This window comes from Protomyctophum bolini, assembly GCF_963924005.1.
Source record: "Protomyctophum bolini genome assembly, chromosome: 16".
In the NCBI taxonomy this organism is placed as follows: Eukaryota; Metazoa; Chordata; class Actinopteri; order Myctophiformes; family Myctophidae; genus Protomyctophum; species Protomyctophum bolini.
The window spans coordinates 24,460,595-24,480,537 of record NC_137877.1 but is presented as its reverse complement, the minus strand read 5'-3'; the positions used below and the strand labels follow the sequence as shown (position 1 = coordinate 24,480,537).

The following is a 19,943-nucleotide window of genomic DNA, read 5'->3' as shown; positions in this document are numbered from 1 at the left end:
TAGCATACTGTCACTCACAGTCACTGTACTATTATTATTTTGTGCCACGTCTCTAAATAAAAGAGTCACAGATCAGATTGATACGTAAGGTTTGCGTAACGGGGTTACGTCAAGGCTTTAGAAGCTGATTGGCTGAACGGCCGAACGGCCAGAGCTCAGAGAGGAAGTTAGCGAGAAGGCTAATTGACTGTCCTGCTTTGGTCTATCTCTATCTATGCACATATTAATCCTATTACATATTCTATGAAATGTATAAGCGGAACTTTAAACCTAAGGTAAGAGCAACCTTTTATTACAGCTGACCGTCGCGATATACAGGCAGTCATTAATTATAATAAATACAAGAGTTAACCAAGCTAGCTAGTTCCAATGCTAAAGTTAGCTCTGGACGACAGCTCGTTTCATTCCGATTATTGTTTTAACATGGATTTCAGCTTGTTGCGTTTCCTAACATTTATTTATCAATATTCATATGGATTAATTATTTTAATCATGATCTCGTTTAGAAGTGCTCAAATCCCAGCGAACGTTGCAGTGAATAAATGAGCTCTATATGGTTAGCCCGGGTAAAGGTTATTTAAGTACATGTTTATCCGCAGAGGACGGGCTTTGATCTGATCAGACAACAAACCAAGATCCACAAATAAGATAACTAACCATGGTCCCTCACTTTCACTAAAGTAAACAGCAATCAGCCCCACGTAAACGCTGCTGTTTAATTGTAACCAAATAACAGTAATGCAATAATTCTCAGCTTTTTTAATTTAATTACATTTTATTTTTATTTCACAGACCACCAGTTTGATATGCATTAGGCCACGGACCCCCATTGACAGGATAGTTTGTTTGTTTTTAATATATATCTTCTGTATTAGTGTATTCTATTCTAAACTGTAAAATCCAAATGCTGTGGCCCATTTGAGTCTGTATAACTACTCTCTACTACTATCTATTTTTTTTATTGAATACTTTGGTAACAGATTGCAAATAGTACAGTGGTAGAATTATACAATGACGCTAAAAGGATAACACAAAAATGCCCTAAGAGTGCTTCCATTGTGGTCCTGCATATGCTGCCTCGCCTCAAGGACTAGCCCCGCAAGCAGAACCCAAATGTAGTAAAGTTTCTGACACTTTGATTACTTTACCCATTGGGTCCTGTTTCACGCTGGGCTGCCGCCAGTTACGCACACACAAATACAATGTAAACACGCCATGAGAAACGATTCTGCGCGCTTTTACGATGTTTTTTCATGTGTTGACTTACGAATGTGCGAACTATAAGTACCTTACATACCATACCGACACATCTCCTGTGTCGTGGAAGCCGTTAAGTATTTTTAATCCATGATTGATTAAAAATGTCGCTTCTTCCTACCTTGTTTATTGACACCTCATTGTACCGCCTATCTGGCTAGCTAGTGGTGCTATAGCTATGACGGAGCAGATCAGAGGCAGGGACGTAGCCCGCAAAGCCAACCGCACATCGGGAGGCGGTACAATAAACGGTAAATAAACAAGAAGAAATCAAAGCGACATTTTTAATCAAACATGGATTAAAAATACTTAACGGCTTCCGCGACACAGGAGATTTTATCAGAGGTATGTAAGGTACTTATAGTTCGCACATTCGTAAGCAAACACAGGAAACAACGTGGTAATAGCGCGCCGATCGACGAAACGATGAGTTTGTTAATATCCGCGTTCCAACAATCGCATTAGAAAATCTTAGCATGGCCAGGAACCCTATATAAAGCGACAATCAAATTTCATAAAAGCTTTATGTAGGGTTCCGAGAGGGGCTACTCAAGGACCAAAGCAGGACGTACACAATGATGACACCTGGGCTGGGCTACAATGAGTTGGCTTTGCTTGTTTTTCAGCATATTTGGGATGTCAGTGGAGGACACTGAACACCCTGTTGGACTGACAGGCAGTGGTAGCATTCCATATTCTTCTATGTGAGGAGGACCACGGATGTCCCTCACACTGACAACCATGGCTGAAAGCTCCGTCACCAGCCGCCAGCGGCAGCCGGGGTCATCTTCTCAGACGCCACAACACCACCCCCGGGGACCCTACATCTCCGTCATCACCAACAGGTTTGTTCTGAACTGTGGGTGGATGGTCCAGTCCAGTGGTGTAAACTAAAGTAACTAAGTATATTTAGTACTTTCCAAAGTACAGTCCAATTTTCAGTACTTTTGCTTCTGCTCCACTACATCTACATCTCAGAGGCAAATATAGTACTTTTACGCCACTACAAATATTTTAAAACTTCAGTTACTTAGTAGATTGTGTTTATTATTACAAAACATACATTAACCACTTCAGCCCTATATACATTTCGGCCATTTGAAAATATTTTATAGTTTGGCATTGACCTATTCTACTAGCCAGCTCATAGCATGGCTGGCTGCTATGGATTGAAAGTCAATAGACTTTCAATCCATACCTCCCGGGTTCGGATCCTGCTTACGCCACCATTTTTGTGCCAACTGCAAACAACTTTTATTTTGCCGATAAAGTAACGTTTTAGACCGTGGCCGGGTAAGAGTGAGGCAACGGAGTCCGACATACATGGCCGGTTAAGACTGAGGTTGGGGTGAGAGTTTGGCGTAGGGTTAGTAATGTCCGACATACAGTAAATAGTGGTTAACTATTTAGTAAATACGTTTAACGTATTTAGTAAATACGGTTTCGGTTTGGGCTGCTGGATGCAAGGGCCAACCCCTACTATGTATGTCAGAAGCCGTTGAGGGCTGATTTCACCCCCGTGCTAACTTTATTTTGTACTTGAACTGTGGCAGGACCACCAATCTGGTTATCCGCGGGGCCATGCTGTTCTCGGTGGGAGTGTTCCTAGCCTTGGTGCTGAACTTGCTCCAGGTGCAGAGGAATGTCACGCTGTTCCCCCCGGACGTCATCAGCAGTATTTTCTCCTCGGCCTGGTGGGTCCCACCCTGCTGCGGCACGGCCTCAGGTAGGATGATCATATTGAATGGTTACTGTATGTACATATGTTACAGTAACATGTACTGTATATATGTGTGGGTGTACAGTATGCATATATAGTATATGTGCATATACTGAATGTATGTGCAGTATTATGTACATTGCACTATATACAATGTATACTGTATATGCAGTATATATGTATTGTCTGGGGCGGCGGTGGCTCAGGGGTAAAGTTTCCGGATGTAACCGCAAGGTTGCCAGTTCGAACCCGGGCTCCCCCAGAGTTAGTGTCGGAAGTGTCCTTGAGCAAGACACTGAACCCCTAATTGCTCCTGATGTGCTGGTTGGTACCTTGCATGGTTTCCGCCATCATCGGTGTATGAATGTGTGTGTGAATGGGTGAATGTAATGCACAATCTATGTAAAGTGCCTTGGATAAAAAGGCGCTATATAAATGCACCATTTACCATTTGTGCTTATGTATTTACAATGTGTGCGGTATGCATTTATTTTATATGGTAGCACTGGTTCTCCCAACTTCAAAAAGTTAGGAATATCTAGTAAAATACAGGAGCATCCACCAAAAGGGTGAGCGCTGAGCTGTGACTCGCTTACCACTGTGGCGTGATGTCATGTTGGTGTTCACCTTATCACCTAACACTGGAGTATGAATAGGCCTAGCCCCGCAAGCAGAACCCGAATGTAGTAAAGTGTCTGACACTTTTATGACTTTACTGCATTGGGTCCTGCTTCAAGTGGGGCTGTCGCCAGTTACGCACAAACAAATACAATGTAACACGCCATGAGACGGACTTCTGCGCGCTTTGACCATGGTTATTCATGTATTGACTTACGAATGTGCGAACTATAAGTACCTTACATACCATACCGACACATCTCCTGTGTCGCGGAAGCCGTTAAGTATTTTTAATCCATGATTGATTAAAAATGTCGCTTCTTCCTACCTTGTTTATTGACACCTCATTGTATCGCCTATCTGGCTAGCTAGTGGTGCTACAGCTATGACGGAGCAGATCAAAGGCAGGGACATAGCCCGCAAAGCCAACCGCACATCGGGAGGCGGTACAATAAACGGTAAATAAACAAGAAGAAATCAAAGCGACATTTTTAATCAAACATGGATTAAAAATACTTAACGGCTTCCGCGACACAGGAGATTTTATCAGAGGTATGTAAGGTACTTATAGTTCGCACATCCGTAAACAAACACAATAAAAAGCGTCCTAATTCCGCGCCGATGGACTAAACGATGAGTGTGTGTATATCCGCGTCCCAACAATCGCATTGAAAAATCTTAGCTTGACCAGGAACCCTACGGGTCAGCCCGGTTCGGTTCGGATTGGGCTGACCCAGGGGGTTCCGAGAGGGGCTAGAATAGGCCTAGTGACATCTCTGTCAATGAGCAAACCACCATATTGCATAATTCAGTACCTACATTTCTACATACAGAGCACCTACTATCAGCTCACAACACACATGCTGAATGATGTTTGACTTAAAAATATCAGAACGTTTTTTTACGTTTCAGCACAACCCCAATCTGAGAATCCCATCGGCGAATAAAGAAAAAACAGCGGCCCCTGTTTTTTGTGAGTCTGTCTTGAGAGACTAGCACAACCCTAATTTATGTACAATATGTAGACAGTATATTTATGTATGTGCAAATTGTGCAATATGCTTTTATGTATATACTGTATTGGCCCGCCTATATGGGGTTAAATTTAGCTAGAGCCCATGCAAGCCGATTTTCTTTCACACTACGTACAGTACACACACACTCGGATATTAAATGCACTGTTTTCATGCCGCTGTCTCCACCGTTGTTTCTATTGACCATATGCAGACCGCATCCATCTTGCCAGCAAGGTGCTAACTAGGTGCAACTTCCCATTGACAGCCCATTCATCCAATCATCCAAACAGAAAAGTCCTATCTCATTATATTATACAACGTCAAACTCACCAACATTGCAGCTGTACGAAAAGCTTGAATTATCCTCTGTCTATCTGCAAAGTGTTTGTTTCATACAAATCCACTGTAGAGTGTAGACAAGACATGTTATGAGCTAGAAATTCCTTGGAGGTGATTTTTTCCCTAAACATTGGTGTTTGGAAATGCTCGTTGAAGATCACTCAACGGCCCATGCATACCACCTGTTTTGAATTTGCACATAATGCAGGAGGCAGCAGGAGATTGCTTTACTGATAATGACCGCTTCCAAACTCTGACACAGAAAAAAAATTATAACCTGCACGAACTTTCTTGACAGAAAGTAGCTCATAACACAAATAATTCAAGCTTTCCGTACAGCTGCAATGTTGGTGAGTTTGACATTGTTTAATACAATTAGATGGGACTTTTCTGTTTGGATGAATGGGCTGTCAATGGGAAGTTGCACCTAGTTAGCACCTTGCTGGCAAGATGGATGCGGTCTGCATAATGGTCAATTGGCTTGCACATTGAAAGGGGAATTCCAGGTAATTTCCATCTTCCTTCTTTAGTGTTTCGCGCATTCTGGACTTGTGTAGCAATCTCTGTATGTATGTCCGATGCATCTTTACATTGGTAAACGATTACAATAAGTTTGTGCATGGTGTCAGAACGTTTAGTTGAGTCAAATTACATGAAATTAAACCCATTTAATGCACTTTTTGATGTTATTTCACTATGAAGTGGTTACTGGTAAATGGCAGCTTTGTCTTATATTCAAGCCAATTCCGTCTGATATTGAAAAGGGTGGGGGCAGCCAGCGGGGTCCATCTTATAATCACTAATCAGGATTGTCTTATGTTCAAGCCAATACCATAATATATGTACGTATAATGTTACACTTTCCTGGTGACTCCATGTGTGTCAAAGGAAGAACATCGTTTTCTACACCCACCACAGGCCAAAGGTCCTTTCAGATGGGCAGCGTGTGACTCAGACGTCACCTGGATCAACGACAGGTCTGCTCATGAGGGTGCGACAATGCAAGCGTAAAAAAAAAGCTCAACACAATCAAGGTCTAGTCAGTCGCAGGCGTGTGCACGAAACGAGCACACTAGCGAAAATTCCACGGGACCGCGCCTACGTAACTTCTCTGCACGTACAAAAATATGCAGGCCTCTCATTGAAAATTAATTACTATGACTGTTAATCGCTGCCCATCTGAAAGGACCTCAACAGTGGATGTTGGCATTAACAGGGACCACAGTACACATAGGGCATTAGTAAAAATAAAGTGTGAGAAAATTGGGAGGAAACTGCAAAAATACAAGATCAATTGAAGAGCAGGAAAGAGTTTTATTTATTTATTATTCAAGGCAATTTTAGGTGCTCAGAGGTCTCAGAACATCACATCTTTAAAACATTTGGCTTAAGTACAAAAGGACTAGTGAATTTGTATCGCTGTATAATTGAAAGTGTCTTAACTGGCTGTATCACAGTGTGGTACGGTAACACGACCGCTCAGGATTGCAATAGGTTGCAGAGGACCATTAAAACAGCAGCTAAAATCATCGGCACTACAGAATTACCCAGTCTCCATAACATCTACACCACTCGCTGTATGAAAAAAGCCCATAACATCATGGAAGACACCAGCCACCCCGCAAATACCCTGTTCAAACTACTCCCTTCCAAAAAACGCTACCAGAGCATCAAATCTCGTACCACCCGTCTCAGTAACAGTTTTTACCCCCAGGCAATCAGGCTGCTGAACCTTGAACTGTATTGCACTTCACTTCACTTGCACTTTTCTTTTCCTGTTTTTTGTCTTTTTCTTGCACTATAGATGTTTGTTTATGTCCTGTGTATGTAAGACTGAGAGTGCTCTGAGCAAAATAAATTTCATTGTATGTATACTCTGTATCTATACAAATGACAAATAAACCTGAACCTGAACCTTATGACGAGATCCCAAAAGGCGCATTTGAAACAACCAGTCCATCCGTAGCGCAATATATTTTGAAGTATGCAATAACATGCAGATACACACACGTACACACTCACTGTGCCCAGTAGGCTTGACTAGCTACCATTATTGAAATCTAGTCCCCTGGGTGTAATGGCAGGAATGTAAATGCAGAGAGAAGCAGCAGCAGCAGCAGTTGACAGAGTCCCATGTGGCTCAGCACAGAGGACAACAGCCCCAGGCACTTCTTACTCCAGAGACCACACACACACACACACACACACACACACACACACACTTCCTGCAGGAGCTTGTCATTTCCACTTGTTGCTAACGCTGTGCACATACACACATGCTAGGCCTTCTATCCTCAGGGTTTACTCACTGACAAAGCAACATTAATTTGTGCTTATGCTACATTAGTTTGGTCCACAGGCGATTGCTAGTCAGTTGATATGTCAATCAAGCCATTAATAAAAACCAGTGTGGGCCCGGGACAGCCTAGCGGTCCGGACACCTAGGCTGGTAAGGCTGATGGCGTGTCGCAGGTTCCAGTCCTGATCCTGACGACCTTTGCTGCGAGTCTACCCCCGCATCTCTCTCTCTCCCCGTTTCCTGTCAACATACTGTACATCTATCAAGGCCCTTATTTCTCCCTAACAACAGGAATGCCAAGTTGAATTTATCCATCTGAATTTAAAAAATGTCCTCTAGCACTTTGTTTATAATCAAACATGTATGGTACACATAACACATAATGACAGTGGAGACTCAGCCTCTGAGGTTCAGGATGGTCTGTGTAGAACTAACCCATAAAAAAGCAGTGTTTTGCACAGGCTTGAATGTGTCATCAGAATTCCACAGCTGCTATGTGGAAGCTGTTCTCTTCACAACAATACTGTCATGTTAGGCATGCTGAGATTGGGCTGTTGCAGCAATAAAGCTGTTTGTGTTGTCTTTTCTTTTTTCTCACTCGCCTCATTCTCTACCCCCCCCCCCTCCCTCCCTACATGTCCTTGTTCACAGCAATGATTGGGTTGCTGTACCCCTGCATTGACAGCCGTCTGGGTGAGCCGCACAAGTTCAAGCGGGAGTGGTCCAGTGTGATGCGTTGCGTGGCTGTGTTCGTGGGCATTAACCATGCCAGTGCCGTATCCTGCAAGCTTTGCCTGCTATGCTGCATTTGCTGCTACCATTTAACAAATTCAAATTAGCTTGTTTGTGCAGCGATCAAATGTGAAAGGGATTGAGAAAGTAAACGTAAAACCTATTATGCACCAAATGAGATGCTACATCTCAAGGGTTTGTCCTGTCAATACATTGGAGTACATTTCTTGCAAATGTGTAAAGTTGCATTATGTACGGTATGTATGTATACATATACCGTATAATTACAGTATGGTATATCAGAGTAACAGATTAAAACAACAGTTGTATGTTAAGTAGATGACTACACGTAGCTGTTTGAAATCACCATGTTCACCACTAGAGTTACAAAACCATGTGCTACATCACGCTGTGACATAATGTGTATGACACAGCTTGAATGAAGCTCTCTAGGTTGCCGACTGCCAGTTCCTTGACCCTCTGCCTCTGTCAGAAAGTGGACTTTGCCAACAACGTGCAGCTGTCTCTGACTCTGGCAGCGCTCTCCATCGGCCTGTGGTGGACGTTCGACCGCTCCCGCAGCGGCTTTGGCCTGGGTGTAGGGATCGCCCTGCTGGCAACTCTGGCAACCCAGCTCCTGGTCTACAATGGAGTCTTTCAGTGAGTTCACATAAGCGCTGTGGCTATGATCTCCAGTGGTGTAAAGTAACAAGTACATTTACTTAAGTACAATTTGGAGGTGTTTGTACTTTGCTTGAGTATTTCCAATTTCCAATACTTCTACTCCACTACATCGCAGGGGCAAATATTGTACTTTTACTTCACTACATTTATTTGAAAACTTTAGTTAACAGTTACTTTGTAGATTTAGATTATTAATCACCCCTATATACATTTCGCCAATTTGAAAATTGCCGATCTGCAAGCTCACGACAAGTTGCTTCAAGATTTACGACGCATTGTGAGCTTGTACATCTGCTATTTTCTAATTATGTTTAACGTTTAATACATTTGAAAACTTGAAATCGGGCATTCTGCATAATGAGTACTTTATACTTTTGGTACTTTTAAGTACATTTTTATGCCAATTCCTTTGTGAATTCTGGACCCTTTACTTGTAACGGAGTATTTCTACATTGCAGTATTGATACTTACGTAAAACATTTGAGTACTTTTTCCACCACCTATGATCTCATTATGGAGTTCTGTCATTCCAGACAATGATCTTGTTCTTGGTTTCTGTGAAGTGACTCCCCTGACTGTTCTGATATGAGATCTGCTGCGGCAGGAGATTTTTAATGTCAGGCAATCTCGCCAGTGTTCCAGCAGTGCTGAGAATTTGAATAAAGCTCATTGCACTTCCATCTGTTTTTTATTCGTATTTAGAGGAAAGTAATGTATTTGGTTGCCTCAACAGCACAAAAACGTTTTTACTGCTCATAAATGTAAGGTCTTAACTCTAAACTCCTTATCACAGTACAAAAGCCACGTCACACACAACACTGTCTCAAAAATAAAGTGGCAAAGAATTTATTTTTTGTGTTCTCAAATTGATCTTCTGTTTGTTTTTGTGTGTTCTTTAGGTATACTTCTCCAGATTTCCTCTACATTCGCTCCTGGTTACCATGCATCTTCTTTGCAGGTGTCATAACCATGGGCAACATAGGGCGTCAATTAGCCTTGGTGAGTTAGCGCTGCTTTGACTCGTATTCCCGACTCCAGCTTTGACTGGTACAGTCTGTTCTTTTGTATTACTACTGACTCTTGCACACTTGCACATGGACTACTAGTATGTACAGATAATAATAATTGTAAGTGCTAGTTTGTCAACTTTCGACCTTTTGTCTCAAACAAACAAACAAACTCACTGATGCACCCATTCTGTGGGTTTAGGTCTACGCAGGCAGGAAGAACTTCATTGTCCACTTGTTACATTCATTTTGCTTTGCTTTTAATTCAAATAAAGTGCATAGTACAAATGTCTTCCATGTTACTGGTAAAAACCATGTATCCACAAAGTGCATGAATTTCCCCACACAGGCTGTCCATAATTAAGCCCTAGACCTGGAGGCGTGCCCGTCTATGCCCAACCCACTAACCCAATTAACCAATTAGCTTCAGCATATTCTTGGCTAAATAATAACAGAAATAATAATCAAAAAACACAGTGAATTGGCTTCTACACACTGGCCCCTAATTGTGCATTATATAAACAATTACTGCTAAAGAAGCCATTCACAAAACTAAACATGGTATGTGGTATGTGTCATGTAATTAATCTTGACTGATTCTTCTGATGACACTGTAAAAGAAAAAGAGAAAGAATAGAGAAAGTAGTTAAGTCTTCAGTCTGTTGCCTCCAGTAACAAACAGAGTTTGTTAACAGGCCTTTCCAGTTGGCTCGTCTTCGTCTGAAGGCGTGCAGTGCGCACTAGCCCTTTGGCATCTGGTTTTGCCTCCAAAACCCTTCCCATTATCCATGAGCCTCTAGGAGCAGTAGCATCTGCAATGAGGACAATGTCTCCAGGAATGAGGGATCTTCTTTCCTTTAACCATTTTTGTCTCTCTTGCATTAAAGGCAGATATTCAGAAAGCCACCGCTTCCAGAAGAGGTCAGCAAGATACTGGACCTGTTTCCATCTCTTCCTGGTATACAGATCTCCTCTGTCAAACAGTCCAGGGGGCAAAGCTGGCTTTCCTTTTAACAGAAGTATGTGGTTTGGTGTTAGAGCTTCCAGATCATTTGGCTCATCTGAAACTGTTGTGATGGGTCGACTGTTCAAGATGGCCTCTACCTCGCAGAGGACCGTTTGAAGACCTTCATCATCAAGTGTCTGTTGTTGTAGAACAGACTTGAGCACATTTCTCACCATGCGAATAAGACGTTCCCACACGCCTCCCTGATGGGAAGCTGCTGGAGTATTGAAATGCCATGTCACTCCATCTCGCAGTAGAGCAGCTTGGATTTTGTCATTGTTTAAGGCAGCCAGGGAGTCTTTTAGTTCTCTATTGGCTCCAACAAAATTTGTACCATTGTCCGATCTTATGGTTAACACTTGACCTCTTCTGCAGATGAACCTTCTTATGGCATTAATACATGAACTTGTATCAAGACTATATGCCACTTCCAGATGCACAGCTCTGCTAGTGAAGCAGGTAAATATCGCTCCATATCTTTTGATCAGACTTCTTCCTCTTTTAATGTCGATGGGACCAAAATAGTCTACCCCCACATTGGTAAAGGGTGCTTTGTCAGGCAAAACTCTATCCTTTGGCAAATCTGCCATTTTTTGCTCACCGAGCTTTCCTCTTTGACGTTTGCATATGACACATTCTGAAATTATTTTCCTTGTTGCAGAATTAGCATTGGTGATCCAATACCTTTTACGAAGGTGGCAGAGCATATGATTTCGTCCTCCATGTCCCAGTTGTTGATGAATGTGGCGAAGAATGAGTGATGAGACATGAAGATCTTTAGACAAGATAACAGGGTGTTTAGTCTCCTCTGGCATGGATGATCGACACAAGCGGCCACCAACTCTCAGGATTCCCTCCTCCAATACTGGGTCCAGCTTGTACAGTTGACTGTCCTTCTTGACACTTGCAGCACCAGCCGACAATATGGCAATCTCCTCCTTGAACCTTTGACCTTGTACAAAACAAATAATTGACTTTTCTGCTGCAGCATGGTCTTCCGGATGTAAACGGTGCCCTTTGATTGTAGCCTTGAAGTTGTTGATCCTTTTTGTTATTTCAGTTTTTTGTCTTTCAAGATCCATTTCACTGCTATAGACTGCAGCATGGATTTCGTTTCTTGTCTGTCGCAGCAACATGAGACACTGCTTAATTTTCAAAAACCAGGCTACGGCAGTCTTTAATTTTGACCAAGTTGAAAAATAGTTCATCAGACAGTTTGTAGGATTATCTGTGCCTGTAGCAATTAAATTGACTGTCAGGTCCCTTTTCACCTCTGGGTCTTCAGCAGCAACTCCATGCAGTTCCAGGTCAGATTTAGGCCATTCTTCCTCTGGCCTAGAAAGAAAGCCAGGTCCATTGATCCACCTCTTGTTTGCCACGAAGTCAGTGGCCTTCAGCCCACGTGAAACATCATCGGCTGGATTATCCTTTGTGCCAATGTACCTCCACTGATCAACACTGGTAGCCTCTCTTATGACTGCGGTTCTATTTGCCACAAAGGTGTGGAACCTCTTAGTTTCGTTGCTGATGTACTTAAGCACTGTTGTACTGTCTGTCCAAAAAACTGATTTATCCAACTCCAGTTGCAACTCCTTTCCCAGCATCCCATCAACTCTTACTGCTAGAACAGCAGCTGTGAGCTCCATTCTAACAATTGTAGTTTGTTTCAACGGTGCGACTCTGGCTTTACCCAAGAGGAATGCAACATGCACCCCTTTGTCATCATTCTCCATCCTCAAATAAGACACAGTACCGTAGCCATCTTGACTGGCATCGGAAAAGTGATGCAACTGTGCCCCAGTGGGCTTGCCAAAGTCTTTGGGCTTGAAACAGCGGTCCACCTTTAACTCTGCCACCTGTTCAAGTCCGTTTAGCCAGTCTGACCACTGCTGAGAGAAGAACTGGGGAATGTCGTCATCCCACGCACACTGTCTTTTGCAAAGCTCCTGGAGAATAATCTTGGCTGACAAAGTGTAGGGTGAAAGAAATCCTAAGGGATCATAAAGTGAACTGACCATTGACAAAATGCCTCTTCTTGTCTGTGGCCGTTCCTTCATGATGGTCTTAAATTTGAACTTGTCAGTCTCGACACACCACTGCAAGCCGAGTGCCCTCTCCAATGGGAGACTGTCCGAATCCAAATCCAGTGCTTTGATTTCCTTTGCTCTGCTCTCTTGTGGGATTGATGATAAGACTGAGCGGCTGTTGCTTATCCATTTAGAGAGAATAAAGCCCCCTTTGTCGCACAGAGCAGTTAGATCCTTAACCAGCTGTGTTGCCTCCTCCTCTGAAGACATTGACTTAAGACAGTCATCAACATAAAAATGGTTTTTGACAGTATTGACTACTTCTGCAGAGAATAGAGCTTGATTGTCATCTGCAGTCCTCCTCAGAGCATAATTTGCACAGCTTGGGGATGACACTGCTCCAAACAGATGTACCTTCATTCGATATTCCACCAGAGGGCGCGTGATGTCACCCTGAGGCCACCACAGAAAGCGCAGAAAGTCAATGTCCTTTTTTGTGACTTGGACCTGGTGAAAATGGCCTGTATGTCAGCCATCAGTGCAATGGGTTCCTGCCGAAACCTAATAAGGACACCAATGAGGGAGTTTGTGAAATCTGGACCTTGTAGAAGTTGGCAGTTGAGTGACGTCCCCTTGTATACAGCTCCGCAGTCAAACACAACTCTTAATTTTCCCCTCTACCTCGTGGCTCCCCGTCGGGGAATCGAACCCCGGTCTCCCGCGTGACAGGCGGGGATACTCACCTCTATACTAACGAGGATTCATGCACTTTGTGGATACATGGTTTTTACTGTTGTAAGTGCTAGTTTGTCAACTTTCGACCTTTTGTCTCAAACAAACAAACAAACTCACTGATGCACCCATTCTGTGGGTTTAGGTCTACGCAGGCAGGAAGAACTTCATTGTCCACTTGTTACATTCATTTTGCTTTGCTTTTAATTCAAATAAAGTGCATAGTACAAATGTCTTCCATGTTACTGGTAAAAACCATGTATCCACAAAGTGCATGAATTTCCCCACACAGGCTGTCCATAATTAAGCCCTAGACCTGGAGGCGTGCCCGTCTATGCCCAACCCACTAACCCAATTAACCAATTAGCTTCAGCATATTCTTGGCTAAATAATAACAGAAATAATAATCAAAAAACACAGTGAATTGGCTTCTACAATAATAATCATGGATTTTATAATAACGCACTTTTCATTCGTTAGAATCTCAAAGTGCTACAGTGAGCAAACCTAAGAAGCATTACACCATTAAAACCATCTAAGAAAAGGGAACACATCAATTTAAAACAAGAGGGCATGCTATAAAAACGCTTTGTTAAAATGAGTCAACCGACTGTGGTGCTCTCAGGTGGGCGGGGAGGGCGTTCCACAGTTTGTGGGCGGCCAAACGGAAGGCCTGGTCACCCATGGTGCGCAGGTAGGTCTTGACGGGTTTGAGGCGGTTTGTGTTTGAGGAGTGGAGGGAGCGAGTGGAGGGTGACAAGTTCCTTGAGGTAGGAGGGAGCGTTGCCGTGGATGCACTGGTGGGTTAGCAGGGAGATCTTGTATTCTGTGCGAAATGATACAGGGAGCCAGTGGAGTGAGTGGAGGATGGGTGTGATGAGCTCGTATTTGCGCACTCATCATGATCCTAGCAGCGCTGTTCTGGATGTATTGGAGCCTTTGAAGGCTCTTGCTAGGGATCCTGATTAGAAGTGCGTTGCAGTAGTCCAGCCTGGAGGCGTGGACTAGCTTTTCGGCATCAGGTAGAGTGAGGGTGGGACAGAGTTTGGCAATTTTCTTGAGATGAAAAAATTATGTTTTGCAGAGGTGTTTGATGTGGGCCTCTTGGTTGAGGTGGGGGTCCATTTTAACACCCAGGTTTGTGACGACAGATGAAAGTGGGATGTCCTGGCCAGAGAAAGTGATGCTTGTTATGGGGGATGATTGAACTTGGTGTGGGGTGCCAATAAGAATGGCTTCTGTTTTGAGTCTTTATTAATATTCACTTATATTGTTGATAGGGTGTACATATACAAGATTCATTCTTAAATCCATTGTCAAAGCCTGTACATATATTTATGATAGTCTAGTCTGTACATGTATTGAATCATATATTCACTTTTGATGGACTGTATTCTTAACTCTACACAAGTTAATTCAGTCATTCAAAGACCCATTGCATATATCTTGCGTCAAAGTAAGCCTTGCAGACTGCCGAGCCATGAGTTCCTTGATGTACAAGTACACCTAGACATGAAGCTAGTACAGTATGTTGCAGGGACTTACCCCAATCCAACCCTTGATGTTGAGTGCCAAGCAGGGAGGCACTGGGTCACTGGGAGGCACTGGGTCTTTGGTATGACCTCCCAGTATCAGGGCGGACACTCTAACCATAGTGTTTATGAATGTCCTTGTGGGAAAAGGACGATGTGTGAATGTGTTATTCCCACCAAACGGCACAGTCTTGAATCCACAAAGAAACATGACCGGTGAATTAACTCTCATGGCCTTTCTGACTGAGTGACTGTATATTCTCTCCTCACTTGTGTTCCTCTCCCCAGTATGAATACAAAGTTGTTCAAGAAAAGACCCATCAGGACTGAGCACGGAACTCCTTACCTCCATCAAACCTCTGCTCAGAATATGACATTTTTTCTCTCTCTTCGGGCTGACGAGAAGCCCTTGAAGAGGAAGGACATCAGTATGCAGCATTGATTGGGATTGGTCGACCCTGGCGGGGGCGGAGTATTCAAGCACAGCCGATGAATAATGGGCTCCACAGATTTGCTGCTTGACGCCTTCGTCGTCAGACAAGACAGTATTTTTTTTATTTTTTATTGGCTCTTATTAGCCCATCCAGGGCTTGGGGACACGGCCCACAACATTATGAACATTCGTATGCTGCTGAACTGTTGAGGCGAATAATGTGTGTGGCCAGCATCTTTTTATTTTTTTTGTATGTCCTTTGGTGTGGTTTATTCACATCGTCTTGTGATTGCAACTCAGCTGGAAGGCAGTTATAGCAGCAGGGCATCTGTCACCGCTCACATCAACCCACGTGGTTTTTAAACATTTTGGCTCCGTTGTGCCAAAATAACAATCACACAGGATACATTTTAAATTCTTTCCATCGTGTCTCATTCTCTACACATCCTTCACCTATGGCTTTAGATAAATCTGCTGAGCGGCAACCATAACTGTGGTGTCAAGCGGTGATCATGAGAGCTGATTTGACACCGCAATTATGATTTCGCCGAGGATAGCACTCTGCGGATTTGTGTATAGAGAATGCATAGCAAAGTTGTCATGTGTGTGTATATATACATACACACGATACATACATAAACGCACACTATACAGTGAGTATCTATATATCTCCTCCATGCTTTTGGTACGTATACCGTAATATACACTCAAGTAGTATATCATTTCTTTGACATGGTATAATGTGTATTTTATGTACAGTATGTCTGTTCTGGTTGTTAGGATGTTGGGGGCAATGTTGCATTTCCTCGTGCCATTCCAGCATTTACATTTGGGCTACAAGATATACTGATGATGAAAAATGTATAACAAAGATGTTGATTATTGTATTGAAGATTGCGATCAAGATTGCGAAGAGCATTCTGATAATTGAGAATTCTGAAAAGAAAAGATGAAGTGCTAATGTTTGGATTGGTTGGTTTGAATGGAATGAGAGTGTTCTCCAATGTGCACAATTTATTTGTACACCACGGATTCTGCACAGCACCAGCAATAAGATGTGGCGCTCTGCCTTCAACTTCTCATGAAAAACTGCAGCCTCCTGCACTTTGGAAATTGCAGAACACAGTATTGAGATTTTAATTCTTCAACTCTGCAGCCCTAATTCATGTTCCAGTGGTTGTTTCTGCCAGCCTTAACCAGCACTTATAGTACCATTGTTTCCTATATGAATGAGTGAACAGTTTGTTTTGATTATGTAAGACTAAGGGATTTGCTTGAAAGTGTATTCTGTTGAATTTACGCTGGAAGAACAAATGACAAACTTTTATTTTTTTAAACAACCAGATTAAATGCTGTTGTGACATAAAGAGAACGTCAGTTCGGTTTATGCAACTGATGCACTATAAGTGACGTTGTCGTCTTAGATGGACATGGTGTCAGCTTGGGCTGATTTTGTTCATTCTTTTAACCCAAGGCCTGGGGTGGATTCTGCCAATGCTTTTCATTGGGAACGGTGCATTTGTTATTTGTGGATTTCTACAAACAACGCTCGGTTTCCATTGAATAGCATTGAAAATCAGAATCTGCTATCACAGCAGGTAGAATTAAACTTTGGTTTGACTGTGGCTGCAGCCTCAATCAGTTTTCAGAAAAACTTATGTCGCTATTGGTTGTGCTCAAACTTTTTAAAGTCAAGGTCCCCCCAAATGATATATATTTGGCCACAGTAGGGACTCCCAGAAGCAAAGTTTTTAGTTAAAAATGTTTGCTTTAAAAATGATATACACACACCCTTACACAATTAAAACAAATGACAGATCTACAAGCTCATAGTGTGGCACGAAGTGAATTTGTGTATCTGTTTTGTTGAAAAAGCGTACACGCACACATTCTAATCTATGCATATTCCAGATAACCCCTTATAAGACCCCTTTTTGACATGCATTTTCATTATATATGTTAATTGATATATTACATATTGAAGAGCCGATTCCTAAATTTCATATACAGTGTTGGTGTTATTTGTGCTTGTCTTGTTTATGTACTGAGACAAGTAAAGCAGTAATTGTTGATATTACTTGACATTGAAGACATGAAACTGAAGCCCCTATATTATTTTGGTATTCCTTTAAAGAAAATGGAAGTGAAAAATAGGCACCACTTCCTGTTTTACAAGAGAGAATGTTTTTTGATGCACCATAAAGGGAACCTGTGTTTTATGTAATTCAACTACGTGTGATTTGAATGTTACAATCTGAAAACATCCAAAGCAGTGTTTTTTTGATGAAAATGAACTTTATTTCAGATGAAACCGGGAGAAATACTGCTACAGTTGGCTAAGATGTCTCATATCAGCACTTTGATTTCCATCAACGTGTGTGTGTGTGTGTGTGTGTGTGTGTGTGTGTGAAATATAGGACTATCAATCCACTCTCAAAATGCAACCCTGGCATGAAACATGTGCAATCTCTTTTGGGTTTTAATAAACAAACAAACATGCCTTTTGGTAACCCTCTTTCTCTTGTCTTTTTTATCACCTACGTTTTTTCTTTAAATGGTAAACTTAACTAATTAAAGTTTTAGTTTTTTTTTTCAGTCAACATATATAGCCTAGGCATATCATATTGAAGTCACTAACCGAAACCGTAAGCTGAACTAAAAACAAATTCAATTTCTCATCAGTTTGGTTTTATTAGATGAATGTGTGCAAACACCTGTTTTCACTCTGCATCATTTGTAACGTCACTGTTTCTCAACGTCTGTTTCCGCCCCAGAATCATCAGAAGACCGTGGTTCTGCTCTAATAACCACTGAGGATTTTGCAGTGTAGATTGGGATCCAGGGGGGCAGTCAGACAGATTTTTTGTGAAGCCACTAAGGAAATGAAAGTTCATATAATGGCCCCAAACCCATAGCCCCAAAGAAGTCCATGTATTTGGGATTTGGGCCCAACTTCACCTAGACTGTATTACCTTAATAAACATGGTCATGAATACTTTCCGCTTCCAGTCACTAGTTTAAAGTCTCATTTCTAATGTCATAATATTCTTTTTGGAAAATGATGGCCCCATTTATAAAATAAATTACCATAAAGTCGCGCATGTTCTGAGGGGCGTGGCTACCGTTACAGTTCATGAACGGGATTCCCCACCCACTCGAGTCAAAATAAAAACCAACGAAGAAGAAGGGGGGAAGTCCCGCCTCGTTGTCTGGGCCAGCCTACTCTATGGGGCCAGCCAATGGCCAAACTGGGCTCAAAAGATGGCGACTTACAGTGCAAGGGATTTCAGGCTTCATTGGGATAGAAGGAAGCAGGGTCTGTGAAATGCATTTAAAAAATAATAATAATAACGCGGGGTCCTTGAAAAGGATTGAGGTGAGGATCTCTGCCCTATAATTAGCTTAATTGATAGTGAGGACGCCGCGTCTCTCAATTGGAAACATCTGCAAACATTGTAGCAAAACAACTACAACATTGTTAGCTTGTAGGCCTACATTATGTTCTCCAGGCGTTCTGGGGCAGAAAGAAGACAAAGAAAAGGACGAGGAACTAAACAAAAAACTATAGTGCTATTATTAATTAATTTAGTTATGGAAACAATAATGCTGCTTAAGTTACAACCGGACAGGTGAGCATGAGTCAGTCATGTATTTTTACATAGGCTACCATAGCCCTAGCCATGATTCATGACTCTCGTATTTTTTACAGTCTATGGTTTCATTGCTACCGTAGCCCCAATTTCGGAATCACTGTCTCAGGGAAATGGACATAACAAGCAGAGAAAGGTTTGATCAAGACTGTGTTGTGTTGTGGTTTAATTTATTACTTTCTCAGGGTCCCTTTTGATCAGCACACCACAGGAGGAGGAGGAGGAGGAGGAGGAGGAGGATGATGATGATGATGATGTAGAACTTGGGGGTGAGCAATATTATGAATGATTCTGAACCATAGTAAACAAATCTGGCCATTGCATAGGCTACTTAAGACTACTTAATTCTGTATGAAGGTCTTTGGTAGCCTATATAAAAGTACTGGACATGACATCCATACAAAACCTATATAGAGCTTACCCTTTTTTAAGCAGGAAGACGTCGACCTAGATTATTTGTTTTGAGTTGGCAAATGAAAATGTACTTTTGGTTAGTTTAATAACATGAAAACGTTTATACAAGTTCATGCTTAGATAAGCTTTAACATTGGAAAACATAAGGATGGGGCAGCGGTGGCCGAACGGTTTGCGGAGCGGTCTTGATACCGGAAGGTTGCTAGTTCGTATCCCCGGACCGGCACGTTAAAATTTCCACCGCTGAAGTGCCCTTGAGCAAGGTATTGAACCCCTACCATGACATGTTATATGAGCAGGACCTGGCTGTAAACAAGTTATTGAGCCTAGTCCAGTTACCCTGGGTAAACATGGTAACTTTGCTTTGATTTGCGCATTGAAATATAGTCTTTTGAGTAGCCTACATCTAAACTGTGGGGCAAATGATTTAAAATACAATGATGTGTGTGAGGCGTTGGCCTGTAGCCTTCCTCAACC

The 19,943-nt window shown here is 42.3% G+C and overlaps 1 protein-coding gene across 1 annotated transcript; it reads left to right on the top strand.

The window, feature by feature from the left end:
- The first annotated feature begins 151 nt into the window (after positions 1–151).
- On the top strand, positions 152–17,912 carry insig2 (insulin induced gene 2). Its single transcript, XM_080785487.1, has 7 exons — positions 152–275; positions 1,884–2,102; positions 2,811–2,983; positions 7,901–8,025; positions 8,475–8,641; positions 9,565–9,664; positions 15,258–17,912. Exons 2-7 carry the CDS (start codon positions 1,978–1,980, stop codon positions 15,297–15,299), a joined length of 732 nt encoding a protein of 243 aa, XP_080641613.1. The 5' UTR covers positions 152–275; positions 1,884–1,977; the 3' UTR covers positions 15,300–17,912.
- Positions 17,913–19,943: the final 2,031 nt, after the last annotated feature.